The 16,786-nt window shown below is 44.6% G+C and overlaps 1 protein-coding gene across 21 annotated transcripts in view; it reads left to right on the top strand.

Annotated features, from left to right (window-relative positions):
* DOCK10 (dedicator of cytokinesis 10) overlaps positions 1-9,262 on the top strand; it is a 144,979-nt gene extending 135,717 nt beyond the window's left edge. For 15 of the 21 annotated variants that reach the window (XM_032119617.1, XM_032119609.1, XM_032119606.1 and 12 more), the window contains 7 exons: positions 294-440; positions 907-1,117; positions 3,923-4,113; positions 4,777-4,877; positions 5,224-5,362; positions 7,281-7,356; positions 8,526-9,262. In XM_032119617.1, coding sequence (XP_031975508.1) covers positions 294-440; positions 907-1,117; positions 3,923-4,113; positions 4,777-4,877; positions 5,224-5,362; positions 7,281-7,356; positions 8,526-8,593 — 933 coding nt within the window. In that variant the 3' untranslated portion in view covers positions 8,594-9,262. The remainder of the gene's footprint in view (positions 1-293; positions 441-906; positions 1,118-3,922; positions 4,114-4,776; positions 4,878-5,223; positions 5,363-7,280; positions 7,357-8,525) is intronic. The other 6 variants (XM_032119615.1, XM_032119603.1, XM_032119608.1 and 3 more) reach the window with 2 other exon arrangements.
* Positions 9,263-16,786: the final 7,524 nt, after the last annotated feature.

Genomic DNA, 16,786 nt, shown 5'->3' with positions numbered 1-16,786 from the left:
GCATTTTCAAGTAAGCCTTTTAACTCTTTAAGCAGCTTAGTCTCTTACGTGAATAAATGTGTAGAGATCTTTTCCTGGGTAACTTTAGAGATTGCAGACCAGTATAAACACTGGCCTCTAGGCACATGTCAGCTAGAAGTGCACAGAGGTAAGCTTTTAACTTAGGTGCTGGAAGTGGCCTACTGGATGCTCTGGTGGGTATACAGGCAACCTTGATTCCTGATGTAATCACCTTCTTTTGGCTTTGCTCTGCCTGTTATGTTCACTGTATCCTTCTGTTTCTTTCCAAACAGGGCTTTTTTGAAGAAGAGGAAGGGAAAGAATATATCTATAAAGAACCCAAATTAACTGGCTTATCTGAGATCTCTCAAAGGCTGATGAAACTATATGCAGACAAGTTTGGAATAGATAACGTGAAGATCATCCAGGATTCCAACAAGGTATGGACATGTGGTTTTGCCCAAGGGAGAGAACTGAGTGCATGGCTCACATTTTGAGAGCTGTGCTTCGAATGAATGGCATCTGAGTGTATGTGTAAACTACTAGGAACCCTCCAGACAACTGAAACAAGCCTGGCAGGTGCTGTATGGAAATGCCAGTGTTATAGCAGGGCATCACAGTGGGAGAGGAGCAGATGTTTGCTGCAGTGCAGAAGTAGGTGGTTTTCTGTCTCATTTAGCTTTCATCTACTTTTGCCAATGGCTATAGTCAAAGGTCCCACTCTTCTTGGGGATCTCTTGGTTAAGTATCTTTGTATTCATCCAGGATCTGAGTATTACATTTGGAAATGTCAGTTTTCATCATTATTTATTTATAAATAAATAAATAAATACATCAAAAATGTAACAGATGCCTTGGAAGCTCATCGCACTAAACATAACATTATTGTTTGCTGCTGTAACACAGGTGAACCCCAAAGACCTGGATCCAAAATATGCCTACATCCAAGTGACCTATGTCACACCTTTCTTTGAGGAGAAGGAGGCTGAGGATCGAAAGACCGACTTTGAAATGCACCACAACATCAACCGCTTTGTGTTTGAGACGCCGTTCACACTCTCGGGGAAGAAGCACGGGGGAGTGGAGGAGCAGTGCAAGAGGCGCACCATCCTCACCAGTACGTCTGCTTGCCTGCTGCCCGCTCCCATCCCAGCTTTCCCAGCTGAGCCCAGAAGGGCAGGTTGAGTGCCAGGTGTCCATCAGTTGTGCAGGATGATAACTCATCTTTTCACTGTGTCTGTTGGCAATGTGCTTCCTTACAGACCTGCTGACCATTTTAGGGATAGTTACTTTCATTTAGATGCTTTATTTTTCCTTATAATTGACATCTTAACTATTCTTGCAGTGATGTAACTTGGGAGTGGTTCTGCTGGAGGCAGCTTAGCACTCAGAACCATTTTCTTTTAATAATAAACAAGTCAAAGAAAGAGCCAAGTAGGGTGTCTGTTCTGCTAAGAATAAAACTTGCAGATAGGAATTTTTGTTCAAAATGGGAATAAGATATACTATATAGAATTTTTTTTAAGCTAGAGGTAAGATTTCAATCAGTGTTTTAAGGCAGGAATGTCAGGAGCACTGGATATGTCTTCTTAATGAGTCATATTAAACTGAAGTTTTTTAGCTCCTTATCATGATTGAAATCTCTCTTTTAAAATCTCTCTTTTAAAAAGCCTCCTTTGTGACACTACTACGACATGTCTGAATTTTGATGTATGAGGAACTGAGTTGGAGGCGTTGTTCTCATGGGCAGCCGTGGGCAGAGAGGCTGATGTTCACAGCAAAGGCTCCCAAGTGACAGAAAATCCAGTTTCCCACCAACTTCAGTGCATCTGTTTCCCCCAAAGGACAAAGTGAAAACAACTGCCTACAGTGCAAGCATAGTCACCTAAAAGTTTTCTTCTGGCAAATCAGGAAGGAGGCACTGATGTCTGAGAGTATCTTGTTACATGACATAGCTTTGCTTGTAAGAAGAAAGGAGGAATGGCTTGTGTGTGGTTTTTTTAAGTGCTTGAGCAGCAGTAGGTGTTTTGAGATCTGTATTGAAGCAGGTCGTTTCACTGACTTGAAAGTGCAGCCGTTATGGCCTGTCTGGCAAACATAGAGAGGGCTGTTCTTCTGGCAGAGTATTTTCCCTGGGTTATTACATGCTGTCATCAGCTTCCACTGCTCTCAGCCTTGCTCCATCTTTGGTATTAGGTGGGAGTTTGATGACCTCCTCTTCTGCCTTGCTTTTCCCTTTGACAGGGACCTCACCTCAGTGCTTTTCACTAAAGGAAACATTCTTTTCTTCTCTTTTTTTTTTTTTCTTGTTTTTTTCCACTCCTCTTTGATAAAGCCATGTATTTTCATTTGTTTCCTGTGTAAACTTAGGTGCTTTTAGTTTGAGAAAAAAGCAAGGCTTATGCTATGACTGGAGAAGTGGTGAAGTCAATTGTGCTTGGGTGGCTGGAGTGGCACCTGCACTGCGCCTCTGCTCCAGAGGCCGCTGGGCACAGGGCAAGCACAGTCTGGCTGCAGTCCTTGGTTCATTGGCTCTCTGCCATGCCTGGGTCGTGCTTCCAGCTCTGGAAGTCCTGGGTTTCCTGCTCTCCAGTGAGACAGACACCCTGTAAACTGGAGCTTATTTAGGTCTGAGCTGACTGGAAGCAGATGCTTAGCAGAGAAGGACATGCATGGAGTTTGGGAGACCTTCCAAAGTATGTAGGGCAATCAGAAAAGAGTGTTAGCTTAGATCAGACTTAATGGACTGTAACAGTACCTTTGCCAAACTCCCTGAGATCCATGAAAGGCCTTGACTGGGAAGTAAAGAGTTTTAAAGGTGAATAATTCCTCTGTCAGCTCCCATAGCAGTATTTAGGTTGAATATTAAAAGAACCTGTTCACTGCTTTAAGGATGATGTTTTAATAGTAGGTTCATCTGCAGGTGGGTGTCCCGGTTTAACCTCAGCTGACAGCTAAGCCACACACAGCCACTCACTCAGAAAATCAGAAGTGTAAAAGTGAAAAACTCATGGGTTGAGATACAGACAGTTTAATAGGTAAAGCAAAAGCTGCACAGACAAGCAAAGCAAAACCAGGGGTTTATTCACTGTTTCCCATGGGAAGGCAGGTCCAGCCATCTCCAGGAAAGCAGGGCTCCATCACATGTTAACAGTGTCTTGGGAAGACAAACACCATCACTCTGAATGTCCCTCCCCTTTCCTACTCCTTTCTCCAGCTGTATATGCTGAGCATGACACCATATGGTCTGGAAAATCCCTTGGGTTAGTTGGGGTCAGCTGTCCTGGCTGTGTCCCCTCCCAGCTCCTTGTGCACCCCCAGCCTCCTCTCTGGTGTGTGGGATGAGGAGCAGAAAAGGCCTTGATGCTGTGTAAGCCCTGCCCAGCAATAACCAAAACATCCCTGTGCTATCAGGACTGTTTCCAGCACAAATCCAAAGCACAGCCCTCTACCAGCTACTGTGAAGAAAATTATCCCAGCCAACACCAGCACAGTGAATGATTCCCAGTTCAGCTAAGCTAGAGGCTCCTGCCTCTAACATGACATATATTTGATGTGATGGTTTTAGCTGTGGACTTAGCTGAAGTTCAGTGTGAACTTATAATTTGGTGCTTTAACTCAGAAGAAGAAATTTGTGGATTCTAAAATCTGAGCACTGAGAGATTTTTGCCACCTGCATGTGACAGAGCTTGGTATCAAACTGATGAGTTCAAAAGGAAATGCTCTTCCAGTGCCAGGTACATCAGAATTCAGTTTGGACCCATTGTGTCACTTCTACTCATTCAGTGATTAAAACTTAATTTTTATGGATTGATAAAGAGATTGACAAAGTCAAAAGTTAATACTTTGACTTAATTGTTTTGCTTTCCGAGATAGTCTCTTGTTGGATGAGTTCTCTGATCCATTTCTCTCTCTCGAGTAGCCAGTCACTTGTTTCCCTACGTGAAGAAGCGGATCCAGGTCATAAGCCAAACCAGCACAGAGCTGAACCCCATCGAAGTGGCCATTGATGAGATGTCCAAAAAGGTTTCAGAGCTCAATCAGCTTTGCACGATGGAAGAAGTGGACATGATCCGACTGCAGCTCAAGCTCCAAGGAAGTGTCAGTGTCAAGGTAATGACAATTTCCTGCCTTTTTTGTCTTTTTTTTTAAATGCATATTCCTAAATTTTTATTCTGATTTTCATAATTCTGGGCATTTTTTGTCTTTGGCATATCTTATATTCCAGTGCTGTTAGACTCCACTGTAAACACACTAAGGAATGGAAAGTTTTCCACTGGCATTGGTGACTACTGGTTTTATATGCTAATATAATTATTTCATTTAAGTCTACTCTAAGTAAAAATGAAGACCTTTCCAACAAGACCATAGCATATCACTTGAGAATATGGCCCATCACAAGCAAGCAGATTATTTAAAGGGAGTTTTGCTAGGACTGGCTTTGTCATTTCCTGTTTAGGAAAGTTGGGATTGTGAAAGGCATGTGTATTCCTGGTGCTCTCGTGGAAATGTCTTCAAACAAACATGTAGCTGTCTGGGTGGTCAGCTAGCTGGGGACTTCAAAAGGCCAGCACAGATCTGCAGCTTGTACAAGGCTGAGCAGCTCCTGTTTCCTCAGTAAAACTCCTCAGCTTCCATCCTGGTGACAAAAGGAAGGAGTGAGGTGATATTCTCACAGGCTAGGTTGCCTGAGGCCAGTCTCCAGGCCTTGGAACACAAGAAAAACAACAGTGAATGGCTTGTTCTCTGAACCTAAACTGTGTATTTTTCACGTAGGTAAACGCTGGACCAATGGCCTATGCTCGTGCTTTTCTTGAAGAAACAAATGCTAAGAGATATCCTGATAATCAAGTGAAGCTGCTGAAGGAAATCTTCAGGTAAACATTAATTTTAGGTTTTTCACCCCTGCATAGCACATAGGACACTCTGCGTGGCACAGGTAGGTGAGACACGAAATCAGGCTGATTTCAACCAGCCTAATTTACATCTGCATTTACCCTATCTTACAAGTAATTCCTAACAAACATTTACTGGAGTTTTGGGCTGCCCTAGTAGAATATATTCCTTTTCATCTGAGAATGAATTCTGAAATTCTATTTCTAGCAAGGTGCAATTTGCAAGGGGGAGAAGAGATACAGCACTGTGTGTGTATATATAGATAGATAGTTTTTTTCATTACCACAAAACTTGTATCATTGTTTTTTTGTGGTTTTGTGCTTGCAGGCAGTTTGCTGAAGCCTGTGGACATGCCCTCGATGTCAACGAACGCCTTATTAAGGAGGACCAATTTGAGTATCAGGGAGAGATGAAGTCTCATTACAAGGATATGCTCAGCGAGCTCTCTGTAGTTATGAATGAACAGGTCAGAACATCTATTTTGGTGCTGGTTAGGCTCAATGAGGGTGGCTAATTGTGTCTTCTAGTGACAAATGAAGCTGTAGAGCAAAATACTAGAAGTAAAACCTTTCAAGGCAATAGTCACTGAGAAAACAGTTTACGTTTTTGTTTCTTCCCCTCTTTTTTTTTTTTTGTTTAAATAGAGGTATGTCCTATATGCTGAATCTGATCAACAAAGATCTGTCTTCTGCCTGCCTTGCTACATATTGAAAAGCTGAATGTTTGTGGGGCTAAATGCTGACTGGGGTTTAGAAGGATAGAAAGATAGTCAGTCTAAACTAGTGCTTTATGCTGTGCTTGCTTTGTCCTATAGCTGTGATGTATTTAATTAAAACGGTAAATTGCTATTAAGATGTAGCTTGTAACCACAGGAGGTATTTTTATCATTTCTATTTATATTCATCTTTCAGAGAAAGTTATTTTTCAAAATTTTTTTCATTTGAATACACTGTCAGAATAGATGTCATATATTTTAGCAGCTTCAGAAGGATGAGCATGCACGGGTACATTATATGAACTGCATCCCAAAATTCTGAATTGGACTCCAGTGCATACTTACAGCTATTCTACTGCTGTGTCCAGGCAGAATATTTTTTTAAAGTTTTCTGTTTCAATAAATATTGAGTGATTCTGCATACTGAAGTGCTAATTAAACCATGTTTAATTATATCTCTGCATGCTTTTGCGTAGGCTACCTTAGATTGCATCTGATAAACAGTTCCTCTCTAGCAGTTGTGCTGCATTTCCAGGTGCCTGTAGCATCCAAAAGCACTGTTGGTGTAGAGTTACTTGGCTTAACCACTGGTGTCAGTGGTGGCATCTCATGGAAGTGCCTAATTGGCACTCCATTACCCGATGCTGTATTATTCATCTTCACATATGAGGAGAATAAGGATTGATCTGAATTTTTTGCCCATTGTTGTACTTACTGTGGAATTGTATGAGTTTTTCACTGGATGTAAAGCTCCTAATTGCTTGGAGGCCTGGTGCCTGTCAGGTGGGGGTCAAACTCAGGGGTGCTGCAGTTTTGGGAGTTGTGCTCCTCTCCTGTTTAAGTGTATAAAGATTTGTGAACCTCAAGCATTCCAGTGATTTTATCATAACTACTATTTATCACTGTTATATTAAGTATGTAAGTGTTAAGGTTATTATTTGTTAATCAATATTCATGCATCTCCCAAGGAGTTTATTTTGGCCATCTAATCGGTGTGCATAGGCAGCACCATATGTCTTGTGTGAACCACTGTTCCCCACAAGAATGGGGAATGGATGGTCAGCTCAAACGAGGCATGAGCAGCCCATGAGCTTCAGCATTCATAAAATATTTGGAGAGTTCTGTTAAATGCTCATACCTGTATTTGTATCAGTGAGCTCTGTGAGTTTTCTTCATGTAAATGAAAACACTAAATAGTACAAAATTACTCGTACAAAGCAATGCTAATGTGTAAAGAGTTCATCCAACAAAAGTCAAAATTGTCATCTGTTTTACCAAAATCATCTGAATTTTGAAGTCCACCCTGAAAACAGTCTCCCACTTGCAGTCCTTTGGGGAAGCCTAAAAAGTGACAGCCCCATTTTCCAGGCAGTGTGAGGTTTTGAGAAAACTCTACTCCTCTTGCAGTGAACTCATGAACTCCCTGCTTCTGAGCAGAGTATTGCCTCAGAGAAATCACATGCCATAAACTGTGGCTGAAATATTTATCTCACAGTTGGAAAGCTTGAGGCTCTCTTGCATCTGTGCTCTGTGCTTTACACCAGTACAATTTGCCATCTTTCCCATTGTCGTATTCAAGAGAGTTTTGTTTCTCACCTACTGACAGTGACTTTTTCATCACCATATGTTTTTCTCTTTTTTGTTTTGTTTTGTTTTTCTTTTCTGACAGCTCTGTCATGGTCCTTGCTTATACAGCTTCTCTTCTTCCCTGTCTAACATTTCCCTCAATACTATAGCCAAAAGTGGTATGTTCATTTTTCTTACATCTGTTTTTTCTTTTAATGTCACATACTTCCTTCATTTGCTGGTTTTTCTGCTGGGTGTTTGTTTAATTTCATCTCTAATGACTCCCTTCTCAGGGAGTTTAAAAAAAAATGATCCAAGGTATATGTGTGATGTGTTGTCCATGAGCAGCCTCAAGAGGCCTGTTCTTTAGGATCCTAGTTGCGAACTTTGGGGAGGCCAGTGAGGCAGCTTGACAAGAGGCCCCTAATGCAAAAGCAAGTGCCAATAGTAGCAAAAGGGAGTGCCCAAGTCCCAGTGCTCTTCCTGCAGCCCATTGTGTGAGAGCAGCTCCTTCCCAGAGCTGCCCCAGCTGCTGGCTCAGGCACTGAAGCTGACTGTGGTCATGTCTGCTGAGTGACAGCTGAGGTGTGGCTGACCTGCAGCCCTGGCCAAGGACAGCTCGGGGTTGATGGTGTAGGGTTACACCTGGAGCTTTGTCAAGGGGAGAGGTTTCTCATCCATTGCTGGTGCTGTGTGGTCAGTGGGGGTGGCCCTGTCTCTGCTGTGGACGCTTCAACAAAGCGCCCATGGAGGAAAACAGGTTTTCAGTTTGCTTTTATAGAAGTAGGAAAAAAGAGCTATTACCAAGGCTAGAAGAGCTTCTTCAGAAAAAGATCTTCCTTCTTGCCAAAGCCTATCCATAGGACAGAGAAGAGCAAGCTTTTGCCACTGCTGCTCCCCTGCAGCTCTGCCCACAGGCTCAGCCTGGCACTTGGTCACAGCCCTGCTGCTGGGTGTGTGCAGCTCTGTGGGGCTGCTGCATCTCTGAATGACTGCATGGGCAGAGCTGGGCCTGTCTGTGCCACGGTCAGGAGGTGCTAATGCAGGTGTCTTGAAGTTTGTAAAGTGTAGGGGACTTTTCAGCTGTGAGAGTGGTGCAGATCAGGGAACCCTATGGAGCTTGGCAGAAGCCAGCCCAGCCCCCCTGACTCAGAAGATGTCACCCCTGTCCCTGCAGCCTCCATTTGCCAGGGAAAGGTCCTTTTCCTCTGTCAGATCCTTGGCATCATTACAGTAAATCTAACAATTTAAAAATGGGAAATCCCTGGTTAAACAATGGACACATCAGACACCAAGCTATTCAGATCTGTCTCACTGTTGCTTATTTTTTCTCTTTTTTTCTGAAAAGATTGCGTACAAGGAGGACTCAGCAAAACATCCAGGGATGGAGCGCACATATTCACGAGTCATCCATAGAGCTAGCTCCTCTGTGCCAGCAGCCACCACTCCAGCAAATCCTGATGCTTGACTGCAGTGTGGGGACCATACGGCCTCAGGAAGATCTGGTGTCTGGGGTGGGGTTTGTCCTTTGTTGTTTGGGGTATTTTGTCTTTTAGATTAATAGTACTGAAAATTAAGTTGAACATGGACAATACCAGGAAAAGGCTTTGAGGGTTAAGATTTTAATTTATTGGAAGTCTTCACAGTGTTATTTTTAAAAATGCAAGCTTGAGAATTTTTTTTTTTGCCTGCCCCAATATTTGCACATTCCCTCTCTTTTTTTTTTTCCTTTTTTCTTTTTTGTTGTCAATTTTTGGTTTTGAGCAGCCTTTATTAAGCCAGGCTGATTATGAAATTCCCATTGAACAGATAGGTACACAGCAAACCCTAAATTTGCTATAAATTATAATATATCTAATACTAAGTCCTAGTATACACATATTTTAAAGGTCAGAGTGGATGTTTTATAACATTTAAGCATATTGCAATTGTAAATAGAAGATGTGTAAAATATGTCATTTTTACAAAATTTAAAAAATATCTTTTTAGTTAATTATGACAGTACTAAGAATATGGATAACATTTCAGTTACCATTATATTAAAATATTTGTGTATGTGTATAAAAGCGTCCATAAAATTTTCTCTTTGAAGGTCTGTGCATTGGTTCATTCCTAGGGCAGCACTCTCCGGAGTGGTGGTGATCAGTATGCCTCCTGCATCCCAACTGTCTGTCGTGTTTTGGATGCTGATAGAGACACTGGTGACCATCTGCAGAATGTGGCTTTGGATTCTCTTCATGACCCCAGACTGAAGTCACCCTGTGAGAAACAGGCTTGGTGTAGTTCTCCTGCTTGAGGCCAAGAAAACTCTGATTTTCCTTTGAAGTTCATAGTCCCAGATTTTGCCGAGGGCACGCTGGGAAACTTTGTGCCTTTAGTGAGATGTTTGTTTCAGTTTCTGCATCATGTGGGGATAAGGTGGAGTGATTCTGCCAGTTCTTAGGAGTTCCCTGAATGTTCATTCATGTTCATTCATAGAAAATCCCTGCTTTCAGCAGTCCCTGCTTTTAGTGCCTGTGTGTTACAATTATTCTTTCCTATGCACACAGTCCCCACAATTCTGCTAAGCTGTTTTTTTCTGTTTAGCTCATTTTCCCTGGAGAAGCTCTGGTGATTCCTCTGAGGGCTCCACAGGTTTGTTCAGGGCAGAGGCCAGCGCTATGTCTTTCCATCTGGCGGTACCAGGAGGAATTTTCCAGTCTTTTGCCCCATTCTGCCCTCCTGTCTCTTCTCATAACACGCCAAGTGCACAAGTGGTGCATCTCAGCTGGAGTTGTAGCCTGGCCCTGCAGGCCAGAGCCAAGGGCAGCCTCTGAATTCACCCCATGTCTGTATGCAAGATAGAGGTGCCATCACCCAGCCTTTACCTGCTTGCAGATGCTGCCAGCACCTGCTGCTGTCTCACTCAGCAGATCAGGAGTTTTCCAGAATTCTTTGCTAAGGTTTGAAATCTCCCCCAGTGTCCTTGCCTGGTGGGGGAAGGAGGGGAGTGGTTGGGACAGGCACACCATGGTTTGGGATGGCCCTGCAGTGTCAGTGCAGGGACAGCGTGACCCTCACCTGGGGCTTGGGAAGAGCCCAAGTTCTCACCTGGGCACTGCGCAGCAGCATCAGCCACACAACTGGACAGGAGCTGAGCCCTCCTCAGCCTCACCTGGACAGGCCCAGCTCTGCTCTTCAGACATTGCTCTGCAAAACCAGTAGTCTACTGAAAGGAATGATGTCTGGCCCAAATTTTAACTTGCTTTATGCTGTATATATAGTGGTAGTTGAAGTTTTACCTGCTGTTTATATATGTATATATATGAGAGGAACCCATATATATTATATATATATATATATATATATATATCATCAGTGGTGGCAGCAGGACTGCGCCATACAGAGAGGTAAGTGAGCACTGAGTCCTCTTGTCCCTTGGTTTGTTGGTCTCACTGGACTCATTTTGTGTTTATGATGATTTGTGTTTATGGATGGGTACTTCAGAAGCCATCAAGGTGATCTGGAGACAGACTGTTTCTAATTAATGTTCACAAGAAATGAGCAACTGCATCTGTTGTTGGCCATCTTTGGGAATAACTAGATGGCAAAAGCATGGTTTGCACTGAGGGAATGTTGCAGGTTGGTGCCAGGCTGGCCTGAAGCCAAGCTGTGGTCTGTAAAGCAGAGGTAAGGAAATCCCTGGATTGTTTTCTCAATAAGTTGCACACGTAATGAGTTTCATGAGTAAGTCCAAGGGCTGTGGGATTTGGTTTATTTTAAGCAACCAGCTCTGCAGCCTCCTCTGGGGCTTGAGAACCAGCTCATTTTCTGGAGTTGCCTTGTTGCTAGTGTTAGAGATGCTCAGGCTTGAGTGTAGCTGGGTCCTTGCTCCAGATGGCTCTTCCCTTCCTGCTGTGTTCACACACTTTAAACTTCGTCAGGTGAAGGCAATTAGCACAAACATTAGCTTTGAACCAAGGCTGCAGCAGGGAGAGAAAACAAAAGCATTAGACCACGGATGGTCCCAGCGTTTGAGGGGAGAGGATAAAAGAAATGCAGGACTCATTGTGAGGCTGTAGGATGATTACAGGCACAGGGTTCGGCCCTTTACCATGATAAAATTCAGCAACCCAAACTTGGTAAGTCAGATGTGTAGCACTGGATCTCATACCCACCCTGTCCATGATGCTGTAGGAAAAGGCTCTTCATACAACTGCTGCTTTTTAAACTCATAGGATTATATGAGGTCTGCACTATTTTTTCTTTTCTACCACAAGCTCCACTTTGAGACTCCTTTTGTCTAGGGCAGCCACAAGATCATGATGCCTGTTCTTGGAGCTGAGGTTTTCTCCAGTAAATTATTTCACAGTCTATTCTTACACCTTTTCCTCCAGCTGGAGGAGGTTCATCCCCCTGGTGCTGTAGGCGAAGCTGATGAAAGATTCCTTTTCATCCAAGGAAGAAGATCTGCCTGTGCCAGACTCAAATTGAGCTTCTTTAAAAACTTTACAGAGTGCAAAAGAAATTATTCATGTTTGTTACTTAGTGGAAGCTATCTCAACACCCCAAAAGGAGTTAAGTGTTATACATATTTTATGTTTAATCACATCTTTAGTGACACCCAACCACAACCAAAGGCTTAAATTTCAATTAGAGGGAGATGTATTAAATGTTTAATAGGAATCATTCCTTACAGGGTAATTATATCTTAACATTAACTGGAGAAATGTTATATTGGCAACATAATATTGATCTGAAGAGGAATATTAATTTTTTATTTTATTTTTGGATAATATCCAAATGAGAAATGGAAGGGGATGATCTATACCATGCATAGTCCAGACACACCGCCCCTGTGCTGGCCATCCATGGGCCTGGATCTGGGAAGAAGTGAAATTGCATCCATACATAGCTTTAAATGTGGATTTTTTGATCTCAGCATGAAAACTGTTGTCCCACATGTGCTGAGAAGCTCCAGGCTGGCCTTTTACGTCAGTTTGAAAGTTTTTTAAACTGGTAACTGACTACTCAATATTTCAGCTCCCAAGTAACATGGGAGGATGAATCTTCAAGACAGATGATCTATCAAGCATATCTGCTATGAACTTCAATGTGTTTACCAATTTTTAACAAGTTTGGTATGCATGCAAAAGATTTTTCTTGTAATATTTAGATTATCATAAAAATAATCAGCAATATACATTCACAACAAATAAAACCATGAAGTGAGCTCTGAACCTAGGCAGTTAAAATCAAAGGATGTTTAAATCAAATATGAAATGAGAACAAAGAAATAGGATTTGGAGGAAAGCCTTCAAAGATGCAGAAAAAGAAGAAAATTTTAATAACCAAACAAACTAGAATGCATTTCTCATTTAAGAGAATTGCTTTGAGATAAATTAAAACTAATCCAAGAGGCAAGGAACAGCCAAGCCCATGTAGAACTACGACCATGACCAGGAAGGACCTTCAGCTTCACCATTGCTGCATCCCCTCTGCTTTCACATGAGCTGCTTGGACAGGAACCACCAGGCACAAACCACCCCAGCCCCACACCAGTTTCCTGTTCCTTCTGCCACCACTTTGCTGTCTGGAAGCCACAGCTTCCAGCAGTGGGAAGGGGTTTTTTTTTAATTTTGTTTGAGGTTCTTTTGCTTTTGCAGTAGCCCCAAGTGCACACATGCTGACAAGGAAGGGCAGGGTCCCACTCTGGTGAGCACACACGCTGCAACAGCAGAGAGAAAACTTCCTGCGGGTCTTTTGGGCTGCCAAGGTGCCATGGGCCAGTTCCCTGCAGGAGAGCACCTGCTTGGCTTCAGCTCCCAGGTAAGCCTGTGATGGGAACAGCTGCTGTGCACCAGAGCAGAGCACGGCTCATGGGAGATCAAAGTGTGAACACAGAGTTTGCAGACAGTGGGTCGGGACTTCTCCAAGATCAGAAGTGCTGGAGCAGTGCAGTGTCCAAGCTGCCAGGGCTGGGACACTGGGATCACAAGGCCCCAGGATCGTTATCCCCTGCCTCGTCACAAACCCGATCTTGTGGCCATTCACACAGTTCTGCTCCACTGCCTCCTTCAGGGCTGATCTCTCGTACTTCAAACACAGAATCCTTCTTACTGCAAAACACAACTGAAATTATTTGCTAACTAAAAATGAACAGAATAACTAATTTTAGTTGGGAAAAGCAGGGGGAACTTTGGAAAATGCCAACCTGATGCTTTTGTTTCAAAATTACTTAAATCAGGGATGTGCAGAGTTTGCTCCAAATGAGGCTGTGCCCTCCACACCAGCTCCCAGCGGGGCTGAGGCAGTCCCTGACAGACCAGGATGGGCTCATGGCCAGTGGCAGGCCATGCAGACCCCAGCCTGGGTGCCCCCAGCTCTCCCTGCACGGGCCCTTCCAGCCCGTTTTTGTTTGCAGTCCACAGAGAGCAGCTCTGGGCAGCTGTCAGCTTGCTGGGCAGCTGGGGGAGGAAATGAGAACATTATTATTCTTTTCAAGAAAAGTCCAGCACAGTTCCTTGGTGAAATATTAGCTATGGAAAATATCAAGTAACTTTCCTACCTCCCACACATGTGTTGGAGCATTTGGAGATGGGAAAAAGTAAAAGTACAGTGAAGCCAGCAGTGTTAAAGGAAAGCTGCCACAGCACATAGAGTATCAGGCCAAAAGAGTATTGAGTGGTTTTAAGGCAAAATGATAAAGAATTCATCTGGGAGAGCCTCCAGTAAGTGATGTGTGTATTTCACACTGCAGCCTCAAGATGCAAAAACATTGGCACCCAAGCAGTTCTGGCTCATGGCACTGTGGGAGGAGGTGCTGCAGGGAAGCTGTACCCAACAGAGGTTTGGGATCAACCCTGGACATGTCTCATGCCTTTAAGAGCATCTCTGAGGCCCAGTAAGGTGGGAGTCAGGGTAATGAGTGTCCTTTAAGCTGGGAGTCGTAGCCTACATGAGATATGTGCATGGTTTCTAAGGTTTCATTGAGTTGAAAATGTACGGTTATTTTTAGAAAATTCTCAGTAATGTAGAAGTGCTATCATAATTACTGGCACCTCTGTCCAGGTTGTTGAGGGTTTTTCATTACTCACTACAAACATCTCATCGTGAACAGCAGCAGGTTTCCTTTTTTCCTATTAATTACCCCCATCTTACAGAAGCTGCATTTTCAGTGTGCTTTTTAAGCTGTGCTATGTGCTGCTTTGGTAAGCTATAGTCACTCATTTTTGGTTAGGGCCAGCTGTAAGGGTGTTACTTACCCTGTGATATGTTTTTGTGACCTGCAAATTCCATGTGCTGTTCCCTGTAGTTCTGAGTCATGGTTTAGATGTCTTTGCACAGGTTGCCTCCAGTGGGATACCTTATAGCTACAGGGATTCACATATACTCACATTTTATATGGGGTGTTTTGCTTGAGAAAAGAAAGCTGAGTAAAAAATTATTAATTTTAGGATGGATTTTGTGCTTGGGGCTGCTCTGTAACCATGAGGCTCTCTCCCATGAGTGAGGGCTTGTTCTAATTTGAAAGTTATCATAAGCTCTGTGCAGGTAACTTTGGGCCCAGCTGCGAACTCATTATGAAAATCTCTAGCTGAGCATAAAGATTCTCTTGCATGAGGCATGGGTTTGTACTCTGTAGCATATGTTGTGCTTGCAGGGGGTAGCGTAAAAGAGACTAGTTCTGATTATTCCACACTAATTTGAGGATCCATTTAAAGGGACAGAGACACAGAGCCTTGGAAATGCAACACGGAGACCTGAAGTGCTCTCTTAGAAGTTTGAAACATTTCTGTAGCCTTACTTCACGCCAGCCCAGTCCAAAACCATAGCCGAGGTTTTCAGATGTGACTCATGTATCTCAGTGTTTCTATTTCCCATTTTCAGGTTAAGCCTTGTTTTTCAAAAGTATTGAGCATCCCCTGCTGGAATTCAGACCCCTTTCATAAACCTTGAATGCTCAAAATCAAAGCTTCTTTTAATATGGGTCATGTGGGATTTTCTACACACATGTGGGAGTTAAGACACAGTCAGGCAAATGGTCCTTGCAAAAGGAAAAGGGTGCTTAACAGACATTAATAAGTTAAACAATTACCTCGTAACACACTAATCAGGTAACTTTGCGCCATCATTACCTAATGAGATGTTGAAACCCGAGAATGCTTTACACATATAATTGATTTTTGCCATCTTGCTTTGATTCTGGGAGCTTGTGCAGCTCACTCCCCAGAAAAGCCTCGTTGCACCCGCTGTGAGCAAGTCCCCACTCAGCCGTGGTTAAAAGGGAACGTTTAATTAGTCATGAGAGGAAGGCAAAGTCTCATTCAAGCAAGGAGAGCAGCCGGGTTCGCACTGGCTCACGCCCGGCTACACGTGAGGCTGGGGAGCGATTCCACGGGCTCTGCCCTTCCCGCTCCGCTTCTCCCCGAATGCTGCTGCTCGTGTCTGTGCCCCAAGGCAGCCCCCGGCCCATGTCCTCGTGTCCCATGTCCCCCTCCCGCTCAGCTGGAGCACTTCCTCTTCCCACTTCAATGTCAAGGACAGAGCTTTCCTGCAGACTTGTAGTTGCCTTCCTGGGCTCATCCTGCCAATCCGCTGGGTAACTGGCGCTCTGCCGGGAAGTTTCAGTCCGAGGGTGCTCAGAAAAGCGCTCTGTACAGAAGCGGCGTGTGCCGGACGCTGCTGGCGGTGTGCGACACGCGGGTGGCGCTCGGGGAGCGGGGCTGGCTCAGCCGGGGCACGGGTGGGCTGGGGGGGCAGGGGCATCGCGCCCCGCCTCGGGCAGCTTCGTGCGTGCTGCTCTGCGCTCCTGCAGAGCTCTGCCTGCAAAAGCACCATCTCAGCCCTTTTACACACGTGAAAAAGGAGTTTCCTTCCCAGGCTAGGTGGGTTGTGGTTCTGGGGGACACCTGCCTGCTGGCATGGCAGCACTGGCACCTCCCACATGGGTGTCGCAACACCAGCATACCTCAGCCTTGTCCTTCAGAAGGGGCTTGGGAATAGCAGGTTTCGGATGTGCGATAGGTAAGACCCAAACCCCACACTTTTCAGAATAACAATGGGTATTTTTCGGCATTTGTATCTGTGGGAATGTACCAAAACAGGCCTTCAGGTTCCTCCGTTTGACTACAGAGTGGTGCCAGCTCAGAGGAGGGGAGGTACTCCCACAGCTAAAACCGGGGGTGCTCCAAACAGCCCTGTAAGTGAATCTAGTCAGTGAATGATTAGCTGATTGCCCTGGTGAAAGCCTGAAGCACTGCTGCAGAAACCGTCCCTGCCTTCGCTATGGCAGCTCAGCTCTGGCGAGGAGCCCAGGCTGGCCCGAGGAAGGAGCAGTGGCCCTGCAGGGACGGACCTCTTGGGTGCGTGAACACAGGCTGGGGACCCGGCCTGAGAGCAGCACCCTGCCCAGGGAGTGTGCCTCTGCGTCCCCTTGGAGCAGTTCCCACTCAGCCCGGTCAGCTCTGGACGCAGCAGGCTGCGGGGGCCAGCCTCCGGAATCCGGGAGACCAGAGGTCTGGCTCGTGGGTCCTTCCACAGGACCGCGGCAAAAGACGCAGGCTCAGTTCTGGGTGAAATCCGGAAGGTTTATTGTGCCTCCTGACAAAACACGGCACCCTCCGGGGG

The sequence above is a fragment of the Corvus moneduloides genome, chromosome 10 (assembly GCF_009650955.1).
Source record: "Corvus moneduloides isolate bCorMon1 chromosome 10, bCorMon1.pri, whole genome shotgun sequence".
Taxonomy (NCBI): domain Eukaryota; kingdom Metazoa; phylum Chordata; class Aves; order Passeriformes; family Corvidae; genus Corvus; species Corvus moneduloides.
Note: the sequence above shows the minus strand (reverse complement) of the source record. Positions and strands in the feature narration are given on the sequence as shown.